Source organism: Pseudonaja textilis, chromosome 16 (assembly GCF_049901715.1).
Source record: "Pseudonaja textilis isolate UNSWEBS1 chromosome 16, rPseTex1.2, whole genome shotgun sequence".
NCBI classification, from domain to species: Eukaryota; Metazoa; Chordata; class Lepidosauria; order Squamata; family Elapidae; genus Pseudonaja; species Pseudonaja textilis.
In genome coordinates, this window is record NC_142005.1 from 408,245 (window position 1) to 426,625 (window position 18,381).

At 45.5% G+C, this 18,381-nt stretch overlaps 1 protein-coding gene across 2 annotated transcripts; it reads right to left on the reverse strand.

Moving 5' to 3' along the window:
- Positions 1–391: 391 nt before the first annotated feature.
- On the reverse strand, positions 392–18,079 carry NUDT17 (nudix hydrolase 17). Of its 2 annotated transcripts, XM_026721819.2 has the most exons (8): positions 17,886–18,077; positions 16,155–16,277; positions 11,864–12,047; positions 10,290–10,315; positions 8,233–8,325; positions 6,926–7,024; positions 5,514–5,653; positions 392–2,847 (listed from the first exon to the last, which is right to left on the reverse strand). In XM_026721819.2, the coding sequence occupies exons 1-8, from the start codon at positions 17,958–17,960 to the stop codon at positions 2,700–2,702; spliced, it is 888 nt and encodes a 295-aa protein (XP_026577604.1). In that variant the 5' UTR covers positions 17,961–18,077; the 3' UTR covers positions 392–2,699. The 2 variants fall into 2 exon arrangements, with proteins under 2 accessions (XP_026577604.1, XP_087769886.1); XM_087913760.1 differs by lacking the exon at positions 6,926–7,024 and having other exon boundaries at positions 17,886–18,079.
- Positions 18,080–18,381: the final 302 nt, after the last annotated feature.

Sequence of the window (18,381 nt, forward strand, 5' to 3'; positions counted from 1 at the left end):
CTAAGTTTTATCCTGTCCCTAAGTCTTGTTTTCCACCACTCAGCTGATTGGAAGCTTAGCTTTTCTTTTTTACTACCGGTTCGGCTGAACCAGTCCAAACCGGTAGCATACCACCCCTGGGAGATTGGCAAAAACAAGTTTGTTCCCCGTGTTCAGGGGCTTTTGGCTTTTAATAGTTGGGACTGGACAGAGGTTTGAGGACGCGAACAACATTTGGATACTAGACTGACTCACATTTGTTAATGGGGATATACGACTTAACAGGTCAATGTTGGGATCTATAGCACTATTTACTCATGGCAAATTATTTCCCTTCCTCAAAATAAAAAAAACATTTTTAAATAAAGGTAACCCCTGAAATTTAAGTAGTTAAGAGTCAAATGTAAGCAGGTTTTTTTTTCTCATAGTTTTTATTTTTATGAGTGTTGGTAACAATAAGGCCAGTTGTCATGCCTGAATTTCCAAGACAATTCTACCTGGGTGACTGAAAATCTTCATCGACATACTTGTAGGATACAGGTAGACCTCGACTTACAACAGTTCATTTAGCGACCAAAGTTAAAACATCCCTGAAAAAAGTGATGTGTTATTTTTCACACTTGCGACCGTTGCAGCCTCCCCCAGGGCCACATGATCAAAATTCAGACACTTGGCAACTGACTCATACTTACGACGGTGGCATCATCCTGGGGTCATTTGATCCCCTTTTGCGACCTTCTGACAAGCAACATCAATGCTGGATTCACTTAACAATCATGTTAGTACCTTTAAGAACTGCAGCGATTCCCTTAACCAGGTGTCAGGGTTTTAAGTAACACACCCAACAGAATCAAACCGCCAAGGCAGGCACGTTCCTCAAAGCATAGATTTATTAGGCATGTCATTGGCACATCTGGGGATACCCAATTCTAGAATTTTCTTTCCCCTGCCCATGTAGTCGTTCACACGGTCCAGTCAGGCCACAGTCCAAGGGTCGCTTCGTCTCATATCTCACCTCCTTATACCTGGTGGGAAAATCCTTGGTTCTCAGAGGGAAGAATTTTATTTTGGCTACAATCCCCCTGCTACCCTGTTTCCCCAAAAATATGACCTACTTGAAAGTAAATCCTAGCTTGATTTTTTTTTACATGTGCGCCCAATATAAGCCCTACCTCCAAAATAAGCCCTAATTAAGATCCCGCCCACTCTAAGCTTGGGGGGAGGTGAAGCTGCCCTACTACTTACCTTTGGACAGTTGCAGCCAGGCCTTGCACACTGTGACACCTGCCTTGTCGGCCCATTTCCTCTGCAGATGGCAAGGCTTTCCTGAAGGCCTCTGTAGCTGGTAACAAAGCTCTGGATCGATCCAGAGCTCCATTATCCCCTGCAGAGACCTTCAGCAAAGTCTTGCCGGCTGCAGAAGTAGTTCCTGAAGGCTTCTGACAGCAAAAAGGGGGCCGGGGGCGACGCGCGCAAGTGAGGTAAGTCAGTGGAGGGCATCCCCCGAAAATAAGACCTGGTGCCTTTTTTGGTGGCCAAAAATAATAAGACAGGGTCTTGTTTTCGAGAAAACATGGTATATCTACTTCCCCCTGTCCTGTTCCCACATCTCGACTCACTTTGCTGTGGCAGCCCGGAAAGTGCCAGGGGAAGGGAATGGCTCCAGGACTGACACTGGGTTACTAATTGAACAACTGCCACAATTGCCTTAACTGTGGCAGGAAAGGTCATAAAACGGTGGCTTTCACATGCTTTACTGCTCTTACAGTGACCCCTGTTGTGGTTTGCCGCCAGCCTGTGCAGACGGCAGCGGACTCTGACAGTGGGGAGAAAGGGAACCAGTCAGAGAGTCTGGCGAGGACTCAGACGAGGGTCCTGCATCTGATGCAGAGATGGGGCCAGGACCATCTGGGAGTGGGGTGCTGCCTCTGGAGTCTGGCAGCAGCGAGGCAGAGGAGCAAGGGGAGCCTGTGCTCAGTGTGCGTATGTGCAGAGCTGCTAGAAGGCAAGAGCAGCTGAGACAAAAGGGGGCGACTTGGGAGTAAGGCTGGGAGGTGATTGCCCCTCCCAGAAGGTATAAAGAACAGGCAAAGGTAGAGAAACCTTTGCAGGAAGCAAAGTTGTTCACTCTGTTCGGATTCAACCTTGAAGCTCCGTGTGGACTTTGTACTGGTTGGTTTTTTATAGTTCATTTTGCATTTCTGTTGTTGGCAGCACCTCACAGGAAAGAAAGGTGGGTGCTTATCTCGAGGGACTGCTTGGGACTTATTACCAGCATTGAAAATAAAATGAGTTGTTTTAACTGTGTGTGCTTAATTATGGACTCAGGAAGCCTTGGTCAGGACACAAGTATCTGATTTTTTGATCATGTGACCATGGAGATCCTGCTACAGTTGTAAGTGTGAAAAACTCTCATAACGGTCCCTTTTTTTCAGTGCCGTTGTCACTTTGAACGGTCGCTAAATGAACTGTTGTAAGTTGAGGACCAACTATAATGTAAACTCCAGGGAAAGGCAAAAACTAAGACTTCTTATCTTTTAGCAACTGAACCATGACTCGAGCACAGATTTCCCCTGGAATCCATAACAAAACCAAGAATTTTTTGATTGCTGGAGCTAAATATTGCCAAGTTAACTCGAGAGGCATCGGGTGGACCCTGGAGTGCTGCCCAGGGGAATTGGTCCACGTGTTTCCCAGGCGTTTTGAGCATCCTTGGCCGCTCAGAGGGACGACATGTTTAGCCACTGCCGGAGGGCGTACTTGGTCCCGGTGCTGACACACTCCACGTTTTCCCCTGGTGCCGTGGCCAGGAAGGCGGCGGTTGGGATCACCAGGGTCTTGGCTGAGCCCTTCTCCAGTTTGATGATGCTGCTCAAAATGGGAAACAAGATGCCCAAAGACCTTTATAAATGTGGGGAAGGGGACCAGTCTGCCCCTTGTCTCCTCCACCCCAAGTTTCTTGCTAAGAAGAGAAGAGATCCGTCAAAGAAGCAACGGGTGGAAACTAATCAAGGAGAGAAGCAACCTAGAACTAAGGAGAAATTCCTGAGCGTTAGAACAATTAATCAGTGGAACAACTTGCCTCCAGAAGTTGTAAATGCTTCAGCCCTGGAAATTTTTAAGAAGAGACTGGAGAACCATTTTCTGAAATGGTATAGGGTTTCCTGTCTAAGGAAGGGGTTGGACTAGAAGATCTCCAAGGTCCCTTTCCATCTATTCTGTTCTGTTCTGTTCTACTGTGTTTCTCCAACAATACGGCCCCCCCCCGCCATAGGAAGACCCAGCATGTTTTCTAGGCATAAAATGAAATTAAGCCCCTCCCCGCCAAATTTAGGCCTAGTTTAAAATATGCGAAATTGGGGGGCGGGAGGCGGGGGGGAACTTGCCAGTAGGAGTGCCCCGCGGGCAGCTACGCCTCACCATCAGGCGCTCCTAACACCATAGTGGAGCACGGAGGGCTCCCTTACCCAGATCAGCAGGTGGGCGGCGTTGGCGTGGATGTCCGGCAATGTTTCAGCCGCTTCTCAGGCCTCTGTAGCTTCCATGGTTCCCACCGGTGCTGGCGCCTCTCTCGCCAGCGCCATCCCCAACAACAGCAGCAGCAGTGGCGGGAACCGTGGAAGCGTTTCAGCCGCTTCTCGAGTGGGGGATCCGCCTCTGTAACTTCCGTGGTTCCTGCTGCTGCTGCCGCTGTTGTTGGAGACGGTGCTAGCGAGAGAGGGACAGCTGCAGCTCAGCCTGGGTGCACCGGGACGTTTGCAAACTTGCAGAGCCCGAGGCTGGAGCACCAACGGTAACAGCAGCAGAGACGCTTGCTCGTCTCTTCTCACGCCCACCCAGCTGTTCGGGATTAAACCAAAATGCAGCACGTGGCGCTCCCAGGTACCTCAAAAAAATCTTTTCCTGTTGTTACAGGGACGGGGGGAAAGTGGCAGTGACTCAGATGCTGTTGTTGGAGATGGCGCTGGTGCGCCGGGGGGGGGGGAGAAATTAATTCACCCCCCCCCCAAAAGATGTCCTAGCCGTTTTTTCGGGGCTCAAAAAAAAATAAGGCCCGGCCTTATTTTGTGAGAAACACGGTATTCTCTCTCTCTTATTCCATTGCATTCCATTTTCTATTATATATTCTATTCTGTTCTATTCTCCATCTTCTATTCTATCCTATGTCTATTCCTATTCCTGTGCTAGTTTGGCCCCACAATTGTTCAAACGAGGAATAAGCAGCTATTAATTCAACCGAGGTCTTAGTTTGCATGACAATAGAACCATCATATATTTAATGATTTTCTAAATGTAAACTGTGAACATTTATCTGTGGAAGTTTCAGAAATGATGAGCTAAAGCAGGAAGGGGAGAGAACTTTGGGCCATCTCCTCGTCGAGATGGCGAGACAAACCTTTAATTCTTTCCAGCCTATATAAAGGGGAAGCTATTCAGAATAGTATAGATTGAAAAGCCTTAAATAATAGCCCTTTTCTTAGCTGAATGAAAGAGACTGATTTTCCTGAGAACTCTCTACCAAAGAGAAGGAACAAATCACGATGGACCAAACTAGGTTTCCTTCAGCCAGTTTATGAGGACTAGACCAGAGATCCACAAACTGGCTGTGGGCCAGTACCGGGCCATGGCCTGTTTGTGGGAGAAATGGGTTGCTTGTGTGAAGCTCCACTCGTACAAGTGGAGGGCACTTGTGCTCGCTTGCGAAGCTCCATTCATGCAAATGTGGCTTCGTGCATCAACACAACCGCCCTCCATTTGTGTGACGAGCTTCATGCGTGAATGCCAGCACCTTCCGCTCACGCACGAAGCTTCGTTTGCGCAAGTGGTGGGCGCGTGTTACTTGTACACACGGAGCTGTGTGTGTGAATGCCTACCACTCACACCTTGGGCCGGGCTGCCAAGCTGGAAAGGTTCGGGACTACTGGACTACACCCTTTGCTCTTGCTTTAAAAAGAGGCGAAGAGCCAAGTGTTGTGGCCTGTTGGCTGCTGGCCCCTCCAGGATCCGAGTCAGAGGAGGAGGAAGAGTGGGAGTTGGGGTCAGCATCAGGGCAACCTGAGAGCTCCGAGAGGGAAGAGGGAATGGAGCTGGCAGAGAGAGAGTGGGGGGGGGAAGCGGAGCCTGGGCTGTCCATCAGCCCTCAGATGGAGAGCCAACAGCTCCCAGGTCTGGAGGTGGCTGATGAGGAAGAGGAACAGCTGCATCCAGTGCCTGACGCTTGGATGCACCGAAAGCAGAGGAGAGGAGAGCAGTGGAAATCTATGGGCCGGTCTTTGGGACAGAACAGCCACCACTGCTAGCAAAGCCCCACCTTAGCTCTGGGGATCAAAGGCAGGGGGCGGAGATGAATAGGGGTGGCAGACAACTGTTCATCTCCCAGACGGACAGACGGACTTGTTATTCTGCGGTGAGAGAGACACTTTTGGGGGGGTTGCCGATGCTCCTAACAAAGGATTCTTTGCGTTCACTTCAGAGGGTTTGTCGTGTTTGGGGAGCTGGGTCAGAACACCGGGATGCTCTTCCCTGCCACCTACCTGACAGTGGATGGTGCCTCCCTGCCCACCCCTGGGGCCTCGCCTTCTGCTCCATCCTCTGTAGCCACAATGGATGCCAGGGTGAGGCGGTCCAGCCAAGCCACAGCGGAGACCTCGGCTTCATTGGGCTTCAGCCTGGCCTGGCAAAAGATCTGGATCAATGTACAATTCAGGCAGGCTCCCCACAACCCATCCTGCAGCATCAGTTCCCTTCTTGGGTTCCTCCAAGAACCCAAAAGGCCCTTGATTCGTTTACTGCAGGCTGAGGCTCCTGCCAGTGGCAGCCCAACTGGGAGAGTGCAAGAGAACCATTACAATCTAGTCTCCGTGTCTTTTGAACAACATGGCCTCCATTCTCATGTGTTGACATTCCTCCCTTCAACCGTAAGAAATTCCCCCCAAATTACAAACTCTTAATTAAACATTAAATTTGAGAAGCAGCTCTGGAGCTTCAGGCTTGGCCTGTTAGTAAACCCCAGGGAGATCGTGGCTTAGGCATCAAACCATGATTCAAATAAGAGGGCTTTAAGAAGAACGTCAGGAGGTGGAGGCAATTTGCCATGATCCTCAAGTCACTGAGGCTGGCCTCACTTTGGGCTGCTCAGTCTCAGCCCAGGCTACCTGGCAAGGCTGTTGTGGAGTTAAATTAAGGGAGACCCCAGTCCATGTCATCTCAGGCTCTCTGAGGAAAAGTCAAACCAATTGGGATTAATGCCAGGAGATGTGGTGGCACAGTGCTTAGAATGCAGTACTGCAGGCTACTCTGCCCACTGCCAGAAGTTTGATTCCTGTCGGCTCGAGGTTGACTCAGCCTTCCATATCCTTCTAAGGTCAGTTAAATGAGGACCCAGATTGTTGGGGGCCAGAGGCTGTCTGTAAGAGAAGGCTGGAAAGCATTGTGAAGTGGTATATAAATCTAAATGTTATTGCTATCTTCCTTCCTTCCTTCCTTCCTTCCTTCCTTCCTTCCTTTCCTTCCTTCCTTCCTTCCCTCCCTCCTTTCCTTTCCTTTCCTTTCCTTTCCTTCCCAGTGCTGTAAAAGCACTGTGAAGTGGTATAAGTGCTATTGCTATTGTCCTTCCTTCCTTTTCCTTCCTTCCTTCCTTCCTTCTTTCCTTCCTTCCTTTCTTCCAGTTAGAATGCAGAATTGCAAGCAAACTGCCCATAGTCAGGAGTTCGATTCTGAGCAGCTCAAGGTTGACTCAGACTTCCGTCCTTCCGAGGTCAATAAAATGAGGACCCAGATTGTTGGGGGCAGGAGGCTGACTCTGTAAACCGCTTAGAGAGGGCTGTAAAGGCCCTGTGAAGCGGTATATACGTCTAAGGGCTATTGCTATTGCTACTAAGAGCAAGACACTTCTGCTGCAGACACCTCAGTGGGGAGCGGAGCGTGGCCAACGTGCCCCACTCACTTGGAGCTGCTGGTGGCTCTCGTGCAGGGCCAAGCGCAGGTAGACCACAATGTGATGGCGTTGGGGCAAACCTTGGCTCAGCCGTGGCGGATACACTGACTGCAGGGGGAGACAAGACATAGTAAAATGGGATTGCAATAGCGCTGAATGGCTGTAGTCGGGTGGAGGAGGAGGGTGGAAGTTCTTGTGGGCTGGTTTCTAAATGCTTCGTTACAGAGCAATCCAAGACCCATTTTGATAGAAGAGCAATAGAAGAATTACTGGCCAGGCTGCCACCGGCCATGCTCATCAAGGCCTGGCGCTCCACAAGCAATTCCATCCACCGATGCATCGACCCACCACCAGCCTATAAAACCTTCAGAATTCAAATCAGTCACACAACCAACCAGCGATAACATCAATCCTCAACCAACCCACGCAAACCCCCAGTGATGGGATTCAATTTATTTTTATAACTGGTTCTGTAAGCGTGGCTTGGTGGGCATGGCAGAGGAAGGATACTGCAAATTCCCTCCCCACCCCACTAACCTGCTTTCCAGCTCCGTTCTCCTGTGCAGGGCAACCAAAGAAGACCCAGCTGATCAGTTGGGACTTGGGAGGCGGAGAATAGATGGGGGCGGGGCCAGTCGGAGGCAGTATTGGCCGGTTCTCCAAACTACTCAACATTTCCACTACCAGTTCCCCAGAACCGGTCAGAACCGGCTGAAGACCACCTCTGCAGAGGGGGTTTCCCAAAGGAGAGGGAGGGCCTGCTTGGTCCTTATTTGGGATGCCAAGCTGCAGATACCAGAGGGGACATTCACACATGCTTCTTCTGGCATCCTTGCTACTCAGGATTGGGGTTCAACTCATCATTCTGAGCCAGTGGTGGGATTCAAATTTTTTTACTACCGGCTCTGTGGGCGTGGCCTGGCTTGGTGGGCGTGGCTTGGTGGGTGTGACGGGGAAGGTTCCGGCAAAATCCCCCTTCCCTCCCCACCCCACTAAACTGCTTTCCAGCTCTGTTCTCCTGCGCAGGGCAACCAAAGAAGAGCCAGCCAATCAGCTGGGACTCGGGAGGTGGAGAATAGATGAGGGCGGGGCCAGTCAGAGGCGGGACTGGCTGCTTCTCCGAACTACTCAACATTTCCACTACCGGTTCTCCAGAACCGGTCAGAACTGGATGAAGACCACGCCTGCAACCGCGTCAAAACCAGCACTTCACCTCCCAATCACCCTCACCCGACCTGACCTCTCCATCACAAGACCCTCACCTGATGTGAGCCACAGCTGCGTCATCACAAGACCCATCTTGGGGGTCCTCTTACCTCCCAGAGGGCCAGCAGTTCCCAGCACAATTGCCCATCCTTCAGGTGCAAGCCAGTCTCTTCCTGCAGCTCCCGCAGCCCGGCATCCAGCAGCTGCGGACAAGGAAGAAACAAGGGTGGGAGAAGGGGCAGCTTCCTGAAATCGGTGGGCATCGGGGCAGTTGCGACTCCGAAGAGAGCCTCTCACCACAGGTTGGGGGGAACCCCTCTTCTAACCCACGTGGAATCCTGAAGGCCTGGTGGGAGAAGGCCTGAAGGATTCAGGGAAGGAATTCTGTCTTGGCAAAAGGCTAAAAAAAAAATGAAGGCAGTCTATGTCAGAATGAGACAACTCGCCGTGGCCATTTTGCCATGGGACAAAAGTTACACTAATAATCAAAGAAATGGTGGAATAGAATAGAATAGAATTCAGAATAGAATAGCAGAGCAGAGAAAGAATAGAATAGAATAGAATAGAATAGAATAGAATAGAATAGAATAGAATAGAATAGAATAGAATAGAATAGAACAGAACAGAACATGAATTCTTTATTGGCCAAGTGTGATTGGAGACATGGAATTTGTCTTTGGTGCATAAGCTCTCAGTGTACATAAAAAAAAAACATTTGTCAAGTATTTAAGATACAACACTTAGTGATATAGGCTACTAATAAGCAATCAAATCATGTTAGAGAAAAAATAAAACAATATAAATTGTAAAAATACAAGCAACATGGTTATAGTTATAAGTTGGAAGAGATATGTAATATAGGAAGGATGAGAAGAGTAATAGTAATACAGTTTGACTAAGCAGTTTGACAGTGTTATGGGAATTGTTTAGCAGAGTGATGGTGTTTGGGGAAAAACTGTCCTTGTGTCTAGTTGTTCTGGTGTGCAGGGCTCTATAGCGTCGTTTTGAGGGTAGGAGTTGAAACGGTTTATGTCCGGGATGTGAGGGGTCTGGAGATATTTTCACAGCCCTCTTTTTGACTGGTGCAGTATATACAGGCCCTCGATTGAAAGCAGATTGATAGTAATTGGTTTTTCTGCAGTCCTAATTACTCTCTGAAGTCTGTTTGTCTTGCTGGGTTGCAGAACCAAACCAGACAGTTATAGAGGTGCAGATGACAGACTCAATCATTCCTCGGCAGAACTAGCAGCTCCTTGGGCAGTTTGAGCTTCCTGAGTTGGCGCAGAAAGAACAAGAATCATTAAAAGAAAGGAGGACAAAGGAGAGACAGAATGAAATGCGAATGGCAACAATAAAAACATTTTTTTATTTATTTCAAATAATAAAATTTAATTGTTAAATTGTCCAGAGGAGAGTTGGGCCCATTCCGACACAGGCGGCCTTCATTTCTTTTTTTTTAACCTTTTGCAAAGACAGAATTTCTTCTCATCAGGATTTGAGGATTCCAAGTGGGTTAGAACAGGACCATAACCCATTGGCCACAGGCCCCCAGGTAGTTGCGCACAAGCCCCACTTGCGAGTCCCCACATCACAGATTCTCACAGCCCTACTCGTGTGAGCAACGGGTGTTCACACACACACATACCTTGCCCCTCCCACAACCATCTTCTCTTTCACCCCTCCACTCCTTTCGGGCCAGCAACCTGGAAAGGTTGGAGAAGTCTGGGTTAAAAGCCTGTAAAATACTGGCCAAATTTTCTGTTCAATATATAAGAAATTATGAGCACCCGTTGTGAGCCATGTCAGATGGCTTGGAGCCTGGGCTTGCCTTAGGGTAACTGGGCTATATATATAAGAGTTGGTGCGCTTCTGTGCTTTTAATATTGTTTCTGAGTTCTTGTGGTTCTGATTGCTTCTGCTTCTTATCCTTGACCTTGCTGCCACATTGCAAGAGCTGGATGGGTATTGTATACATGCATCATGTTTTATATTATATTGTATACAAAAAGGTTGCTTCTATAAATGAATCCTGCTGATTTATTTATGCGTGTGCTGCTTGGATTTCTGCAAACTCTTAACATTTCCCAGCAAAAGCTCCCTATTTCTGCCCTTGGATGATTCTCTCTGGATTCTCCCTTTTTGGTTTGGATTTTAAAAAAGGCCTTACCTCTTCTTCCGGTTCAATATGGCCACCTGCAAGGCAAAAAAAAAAAAAGCCAGTTTCTGGCTGCTTCTGAAAACTTAGATTCAGTAAAGGTAGTCCTCAACTTATGACCACAACTGATCCCAAATTTCTGTTGTTAAGCGAGCCATCAGTTAAGTGGGTTTTGCCCCATTTTACAACCTTTCGGGCCTCAGTTGTATAGTGGCATTTTTAAACTATTTAACTTACTGAATGTTTTAGTTAGGTTTTAGATTAGGTTTTTAATTATTATTATTATTTTAATTTTTAAATATTCTGTAGTGTGAGTGTGATGTGGTGTTTGGGGCACGGTGCTGGAGTAGCTTTCAAATTTCATTGTATTTGTGGAATGCAATGACAATAAAGGTATTCTGTTCTAGTTGAATCACTGCAGCTGCTAAGTCAGTTTGGCAACTGGTTCATATTTATGACGGTCACAGTGTCCCTGGATCACGTGGTCCCTTTTTGGAACCTTCTGCCCAGCAAAGTCAATAGGGGAAGCCAGATTCATTTAACAACCGTGTATTAGAGATGCAACCTAGAACTAAGGAGAAACTTCCTAACAGAGAAGACAATTAATTTTGCCCCCAGAAGTTGTGGGTGATTCAACAATGGAGGTTTTGAAGAAGAGATTGGATAGCCACCTGTCTGAAATGACATAGGGTCTCCTCCTTGGGCAGGGGGTTGGACTAGATGATCTCCAAGGCCCCTTCCAGCTCTATTCTGATTAACCACTTAATCTTTCAGCTAACGGGCTCTTCAGTTATCTGACTTCAGGATCTGTTTGCTTACAGTGAGCAACGCAACTTTTCTACCAAAAGAAAATCTTAAGCTTGAAGATTAGAGGGGCTGGAGCGCTTTTCTAAGCCAAAGGCGTCCTAACGGCCGTGGTGGCACAGTGGTTAGAATGCAGCATGGCAAGCTAACTCTGCTCACTGCCAGGAGTTTGATTCCTTCGATCCTGATCAGGCTCAAGTCGGGTAAAATGAGGACCTAGATTGTTGGGGGGCAAGAGGCTGACTCTGTAAACCGCGTAGAGAGGGCTGTGAAACACTGTGAAGGGGTATGTAAGTACTCCTTCCTTCCTTCCTTCCTTCCTTTCCTTCCCAGTAGTTAGAATGCAGGATTGCAGGCTAACTCTGCACACTGCCAGCAGTTCGATCCTGACCGGCGCAAGTTTGACTCAGTCTTCTGTCCTTCCGAAGTCGGGTAAAACGAGGACCCAGACTGTTGGGGGCAAGAGGCTGACTCTGTAAACCGCTTAGAGAGGGCTGTGATTGAAGGCACTGTGAAGCAGGTATAAGTCTAAGGGCTATTGCTATCCTTGGGGTTACAGGGGTCTCTGCGGCCTTCCCAGTGGTGTATTAACCATGAAGTAGACTAAGCACATGCTTACGACACCAGGCACCACAAAGTTGAGAATAAGGGGTTGGTTTGTACAGTATGTACAAAGGAGAGGGGCACCAAGATTTGTCAGTGCTTAGGGCACCAGTGAGCCTTAATCCACCACTAGGCCTTACCATCCTCTTGCACCCGATCCCCCCCACTTTGGTTCTTACCAGGAGGCACCCAAGTATTGGGGAAGAGACTTAGCATCCTCGCCCGACGGGTCAACAAAACTTTTTGGTTTGCGGACTCCAGGAGAACGGCCACCCCGACATCCACCCCCTGGTGCCGAGTCTCTGTGGGGAGAGAAGCCCTTTGCTCTGCAGTCAAATGCTTGATGGGACAGAAGGGGGGGCGCTGGAAAAGAAACGGGGAAAAAAGTAGCCAGGATCCTGGAAATGGAAGATTTCACACTCGTGATACAGGGAGATCTTGACATGAGTACTCACTTAAGAGTTTATTCAAGATTTCAAGAAAATTTTAAAAAGAGAAACAAGTTCTCACATTTTACCGTATTGTTATAACAGTATGCATATTCTTCAGTGACAGTTCGATTCATTTACTACCAATAAATCTATCACTTGTTTACTAAGTCCTTACTTATTTATGTTATTATTAAATTACCATATTTATATATTTGCAGTATTTTACATATATATACATTCACATACACAATATGTCATATATCCAATTCTTCTTTAGGGTTTCTTTGGTTGTTTTCACTAAACATCTTTAGTTCCTTTTTTTTTAGCCAATTATACCATATATTCCATATTTTTTTAAAAAATCACCTTCTTCCTTATTTTTTAATACCATAGTTAATCTGATCATTTCTGCGCATTTTAATAGACTTTATTCAGTTTTCCCAACAATTTTAAAACATTAAAAAAAACAATTGCATCAACATTGAAGACATCATTTACATTTCTTAACCATATTCTTAGATTTAATTTTCTATTACATTGCAATTATTACATATTACTTTTTCTATTAATTCTCTATTCCTTACTTCTTGCTTATACCACTGGTTAAATAGTACATTTTCTGTTAATTCTACATTCAGTACATATAACTTCATATTCTTTAATTACAGTATTACTTTTCTTTCTATTCTCAAACCATATACACCAGGCGCCCCAGACTGAATAATACATCAATTCCTCTCTATCTTTTAACTCTAAAGTCAGCCTGTCCATTTCTGCGCAGTCTAGTATTTTCCTTATCACTGCTCCCTCTTGTGGTATATCTCCCCGTTTCCAGTGCTGTGCATATATAATCCTAGCAGCAGTTGTTATATGTACAATAATATATCTGTCAGTCTTGCTATATTCTCCCTTAATTATGCCTAACAGGAACAGTTCTGGTCAAAATTCAGTTTTTTGCTTTGCTGTTTCTTCAGCCGGTTGGCATTTACAACCAGTTGTTGCACCGTCCCGCGGTCACACAATCGCATTTTGCAACTCTTCTGACGTTTTTCCCATCGTTGGATAAACCAGATTAGAATGATTACTCTGTGATTGATTTAATGACAATGGTAAGAATGGTCATAAAATGGCATCCGGTCAGGTGATGACTCGATTTACAAGCACAATGACTACAGGTTGTTCTCGAGTTATGACCAGAATTGAGGCCAGAATTTATATCTCTTGGCGAGACATTTGTTGTGAGTTTTGCCCCGTTTTACGACTTTTCTTGCCATATTTGTTTAAGTGACTCACTGCAATTGTTAAATTAGTAACATGCATGAAAAAGGAGTCAGACAGGGCTGCCCACTCTCACCCCTGCTCTTCATATATTATCATTAGAAGCATTACTAATGCAAATTAGACAGAACCCAGACATAAAAGGATTAAAGGTTAAGAAAGAAGAATATAAGTTGCAAGCGTTTGCGGATGATATGATTTTTTTCATTGAGGAACCAATAGAAAGAGGACAAACATTGATGAATGAATTAGAACAATTTGGAGCAGTAGCAGGACTTAAAATTAATAGGAAGAAAACAAAATTAATGACTAAAAATTTAACAGAAAAACAGAAAATAGAACTAGAAGAAGTTATGGGAATACAACTGATAAAGTTAAATACTTAGGAATATGGTTGACAGCACATTGTAAGACGCTTAAGGAAAACAATTATGATAAATTGATGCAACAGGTAAAGAAGGATTTAGAAACATGGGGCAAGCTGCAACTTTCATTATTAGGCAGGATTGCTGCTATTAAAATGAATATTCTTCCAAAATTTCTATATATATTTCAGACGATCCCAATCAAAGTACACAAATTTTTTTTGTGAAGAACTTAATAAAATAACTGTAAAATTTGGCAAGGAAAAAAACCTAGAATAAATTTAAAGGCAATGCAGGATATGAAGAGCAGGGGAGGGCTGGCACTTCCAAATTGAGAGTTGTATTATAGCCTCTTTAGTATGGTTGAAGGAATGGGTGAATTTAACCAATAAGAGAATATTATTCTTAGAAGGCCATGACTTGCAGAGGGGGTGGCATGCTTTTTTATGGGATGTAGGGGAAACTAGCCAGAAATATTTTCACAGACACCTAATCAGAGACTCATTATTAACTAATTGGAAGAAAATATGGAAAAAACACTATTTAAAAATACCGATTTGGATTTCAACAATGGAGGCGATGATTCACCCAAATAATCTGGATATCACTAAAATGATTAAATATAAGGACCTATTGGATACACAAGGAAATTTGAAATCGCGGCAAGAACTTCAAGAGCGGGGACTAAAAATTGATCAGTGGGCATATCTTCAAATTCAAAGTAGATATAAACAGGACAAGAAAGAATTTGGAATTAACAATAAACTCCAGCAATTAGATAAAATTTTATTAGGATCAGGCCAAAAAAATATAACAAAATTTTATAATTATTTATTAGAAGTAGAATTAGAAGAAGAAATTGTAAAAGGGAACATGATAGCCTGGAGTAGGAATATAGGACGTAGCATCACCATAACAGAATGGGAAAAGGTCTGGGGTAGAAATAATAAAATTACAAAATCAGTAGCATACAAAGAAAACACCTATAAAATGTTTTATAGATGGCACCTTCCTCCTTCAAGATTAGTGAAGATGCACCCCAATATGAGTCGGAATTGCTGGAAATGCAAAAAAAAAGAGGGAACTTTTTTCCATATGTGGTGGTCCTGTACAGAAGCCCAAAAATATTGGCAGAAAATTAGAAATTGGCTGGAAGAAATGACAAGAGAACAGATTGAATTCAAACCAGAGTCCTTTCTGTTAGGGATCTTTGATAAACAAATATAAAAAAAAGTGAAATATATAATAATACACATTTTGACAGCGGCCAGACTGGCTTTTGCACAATGTTGGAAGCAGCCTCATGTTCCATCAGAGGAGATGATCATTCAAAAAATTTCAAGTTGTGCAGAAATGGACAAATTAACTTTGGCATTAAAAAATAAAGACACTTCAATATACTACAACAGCTGGAACTGCTGGTACAAATGGATAGACCAAAGATAGACTTCACACTAAAGGGCAAAAGAGGATAGGATAGATCCATAATAGTGATACACAGATATATGTAAGGATTAGGTGTGTGTATATGGCATAAAATAAGGATAAAAAAAGAGGTCTTACAAACTGTTGAAGATGAGAATGTTTTTAATTGTTTTCTATTTTTTTCTTTCTATTTTCTTCTCCCTCTCTTCTTTTTCTCTCTTTCATTTATGTATGTGTTGTTGGTTTGTTTTAATTGTAAAATCAATAAAATTTATTTAAAAAAAAATAGTAACATGCATGTTAAGTGAATCGGTATCAGTTCTGCCCCCGTTTGATCCCTTAAGAAAGAAAGACCCTCAGTTCCATACAACATACCACCACCACTTCTGAAACTAGGATTGGGTTCTTTCTAATGAAAAATAATCCATCAAAAGAGAAGAAATTCAAAAAACTTTACAACTGTCCTGCAGGAGTTTTCCTCCCGGCTTACACAGGTAGTCCTCGACTTTCAACCACAATTGAGCCCAAGATGTATGTATATCCTGAAGGCAAGATATCGGTTAAATGAGTTTTGCCCCATTTTACAACCTTTTTGCCCATAGTTGTTAAGCGACTCACTGCAGCTGTTAAGCTGCTAAGCTTAACATGGTTGTTAAGTGAGTCTGGCTTCCCCATGGACTTAGCTTGTCAGAAGGTCGCAAAAGGGGATCACGCAACCCGAGGACACTGCCACCACCATAAAAGTGAGTCAGCAGCCAAGCATCTGTATGTAAAACATGTGGCCAGGGGGATGCTGCAACAGTCGTAAGCGTGAAAAATGGTGACAAGTCCTTTTTTTCAGTGCCGTCATAACTTAGAACGGTCACTACATGAACTATTGTAAGTTAAGGACTACCTGTATAAAATTCTCAGGAGCATCGAAGGCAGAGAAGAGTCTCTGTTGTTTCCCAGGGAGACAAATCCCTTCGTACCTTCAAGAGGAGTCTGGTGGAGCCAGGAAACTCCCGGTCAGAAACGAGGAACTGGGGGGGCTTCAGAGCGCAGTGCACGATGCCGCCGTCTTCGTGGGGTGGGCAGCAGTGGCCAACGATGCTCTGGAAGCCAAGGAGAAGTTGTGATCATTCCTGCACCCAGTCCCTCTCTGGCACCTGGCTGAGGGGGAAGGGTCTCTCCGGAGGGAGCAAATCGAGTTTCTTTAAGTCATACTAGGTATACGGTTTTTCCTGCCGAGGCAGCGAGTTGGACTAGAACAGCCACCGTGGCCCACCGGTGGTCCATGGGAAAATTTTGGTGGTCTGCAGAGAAATGTCACCCGCAGAGCACCCCCCCAAAGCAATTAATCCAGGCTGTGCAGGAACAAGGCTGCGCCACACACATAGCCCGCAGGAATCCTCCCCGCCTACTCACTCCTTACCTGACAAACTTGCCTGCTAAGTTGCTATTTTTCCTTTTATTTGACCCTGGCCATCAGCTGTTCTGTTCTACTAGGTAGCCGATGGCAGATAGATAGATCTCTGAATGATTCTGTGAGCAACTCAATTTGCCTGCCTTCTTTGCCTGATTTGGGGTAAAAGTTGCCCTTTTTATAAAAAATTTAAATATTTTTATAAAAAATATATTTACATAAATATTTATATTTACATATAAGCCATGCCCAGCCAGTCACATGACCAAGCCACACCCACAAATTAGGCCATGCCCACAGAACACACTCTTAAGAAATCTGAATCCCACTCCTGCCTCTGTGTGTTCATGGGGTGGGGGGAGAGGTTAGATCAACTCTCTCTCTCTCACACACACACACACACACACACACAAACACACACGTGTCAGCAAGCCACCATCAGTCAACATTCATTCCACAGGATTTAAAATTATGTGTTTGGTGGTCCCTGAGGCCCAAAAGGTTGGCGACACCTGCTATATAGTATAGCATTACAGACAGGTGAAGGTCCATTCTCTTTTTAAAATCCTCCATTGATGGAGCACCCACAACTTCTGAAGACAAACTGTTCCTCTGGTTTATTGTTCTCAGTGTCAGGAAATTTCTGCTTAATTCTAAGTTGCTTCTCTCCTCGGTTAGTTTCCACCCATGGCTTCTTGTCCTGCCTTCTGTTCTTCGGAGAATAGCTTGACTCCCTCTTCTTTGGGGCAGCCCCTGAGATATTGGAACATTGCAATCGTGTCTCCATCTAGTCCTTCATTATCAGAAATACCCAATTCCTGCAACCTAAGTAAGTTTTAGCCTCCAGCCCCCTAATCATCCTTACTGTGCTTCTCTGCACTCTGCAGAATCTCAAAACATCTTCTTAATCATAGGGCCACCAAAACTTTAATGCAATATTCCAAGTGTGTGTGTGTGTGTGTGTGTGTGTGTCTTACTTAGCAAGGCATTATAAAGTGGTATACAGAATAAGAGAGTTGAAAGGGGCCTTGGGAGATCATCTAGTCCAACCCCTTGTTCAAGCAGGACACCCTATACCAGGGGTCCCCAAACTTGGCAACTTTAAGACTTGTGGACTTTAACCCCCAGAATTCTGGGAGTTGAAGTCCACAAGTCTTAAAGTTGCCAAGATTGGAGACCCCTGCCCTACTGTCCAGCCTCTTTTCAAAATCCTCCATTGATATGAAGACTTTATGTGATCTTGAGGCTATCCCTCCCCCGCAAGCAGCGCCCCCCCACGCCTTTCCTGCCCTGCTACCTGGTCGAAACGGGCCCGTTGTGGGAAGCCGCCCCCTCTGCAGACGTGCACCGCCACCCTCCTGCCGGCCAGCATGGTCTGGGGCCCTTCGGAGCAGGAAGGACGAACTGCCACTCCTGCGAGAATCTCGGCTGGTCATGGAGGGAGGTGGCCCTCTAGCGGCGGTTCCCTGGAGCTGCAGCCGCTTCTCTTGGTTGGGAGAGCGCCCTCTAGCGGCTGCGGCCGACTTTCTTTGCCAAAGGAGTCGGTTCCTGTGGATTTGGTTGGCTCAGCCAGGTTGGTGGCACTCCAGAAGATCCGGGATTACAGATAACAGAGCTGGAAGGGACCTTGTAGGTCACCTAGTCCAACCCCCCCCTACCTCCAAGGAGGAGACCTTACTACACCATTTCTGACAGAGTTGATTCCTGCAGCTCAGTTCTTGGGAACTTGATTGACAGCCTGGTGTAAGGTCACCAGCTCGATAAAAAGGGTTGGGCTAGATGACCTCTAAGGT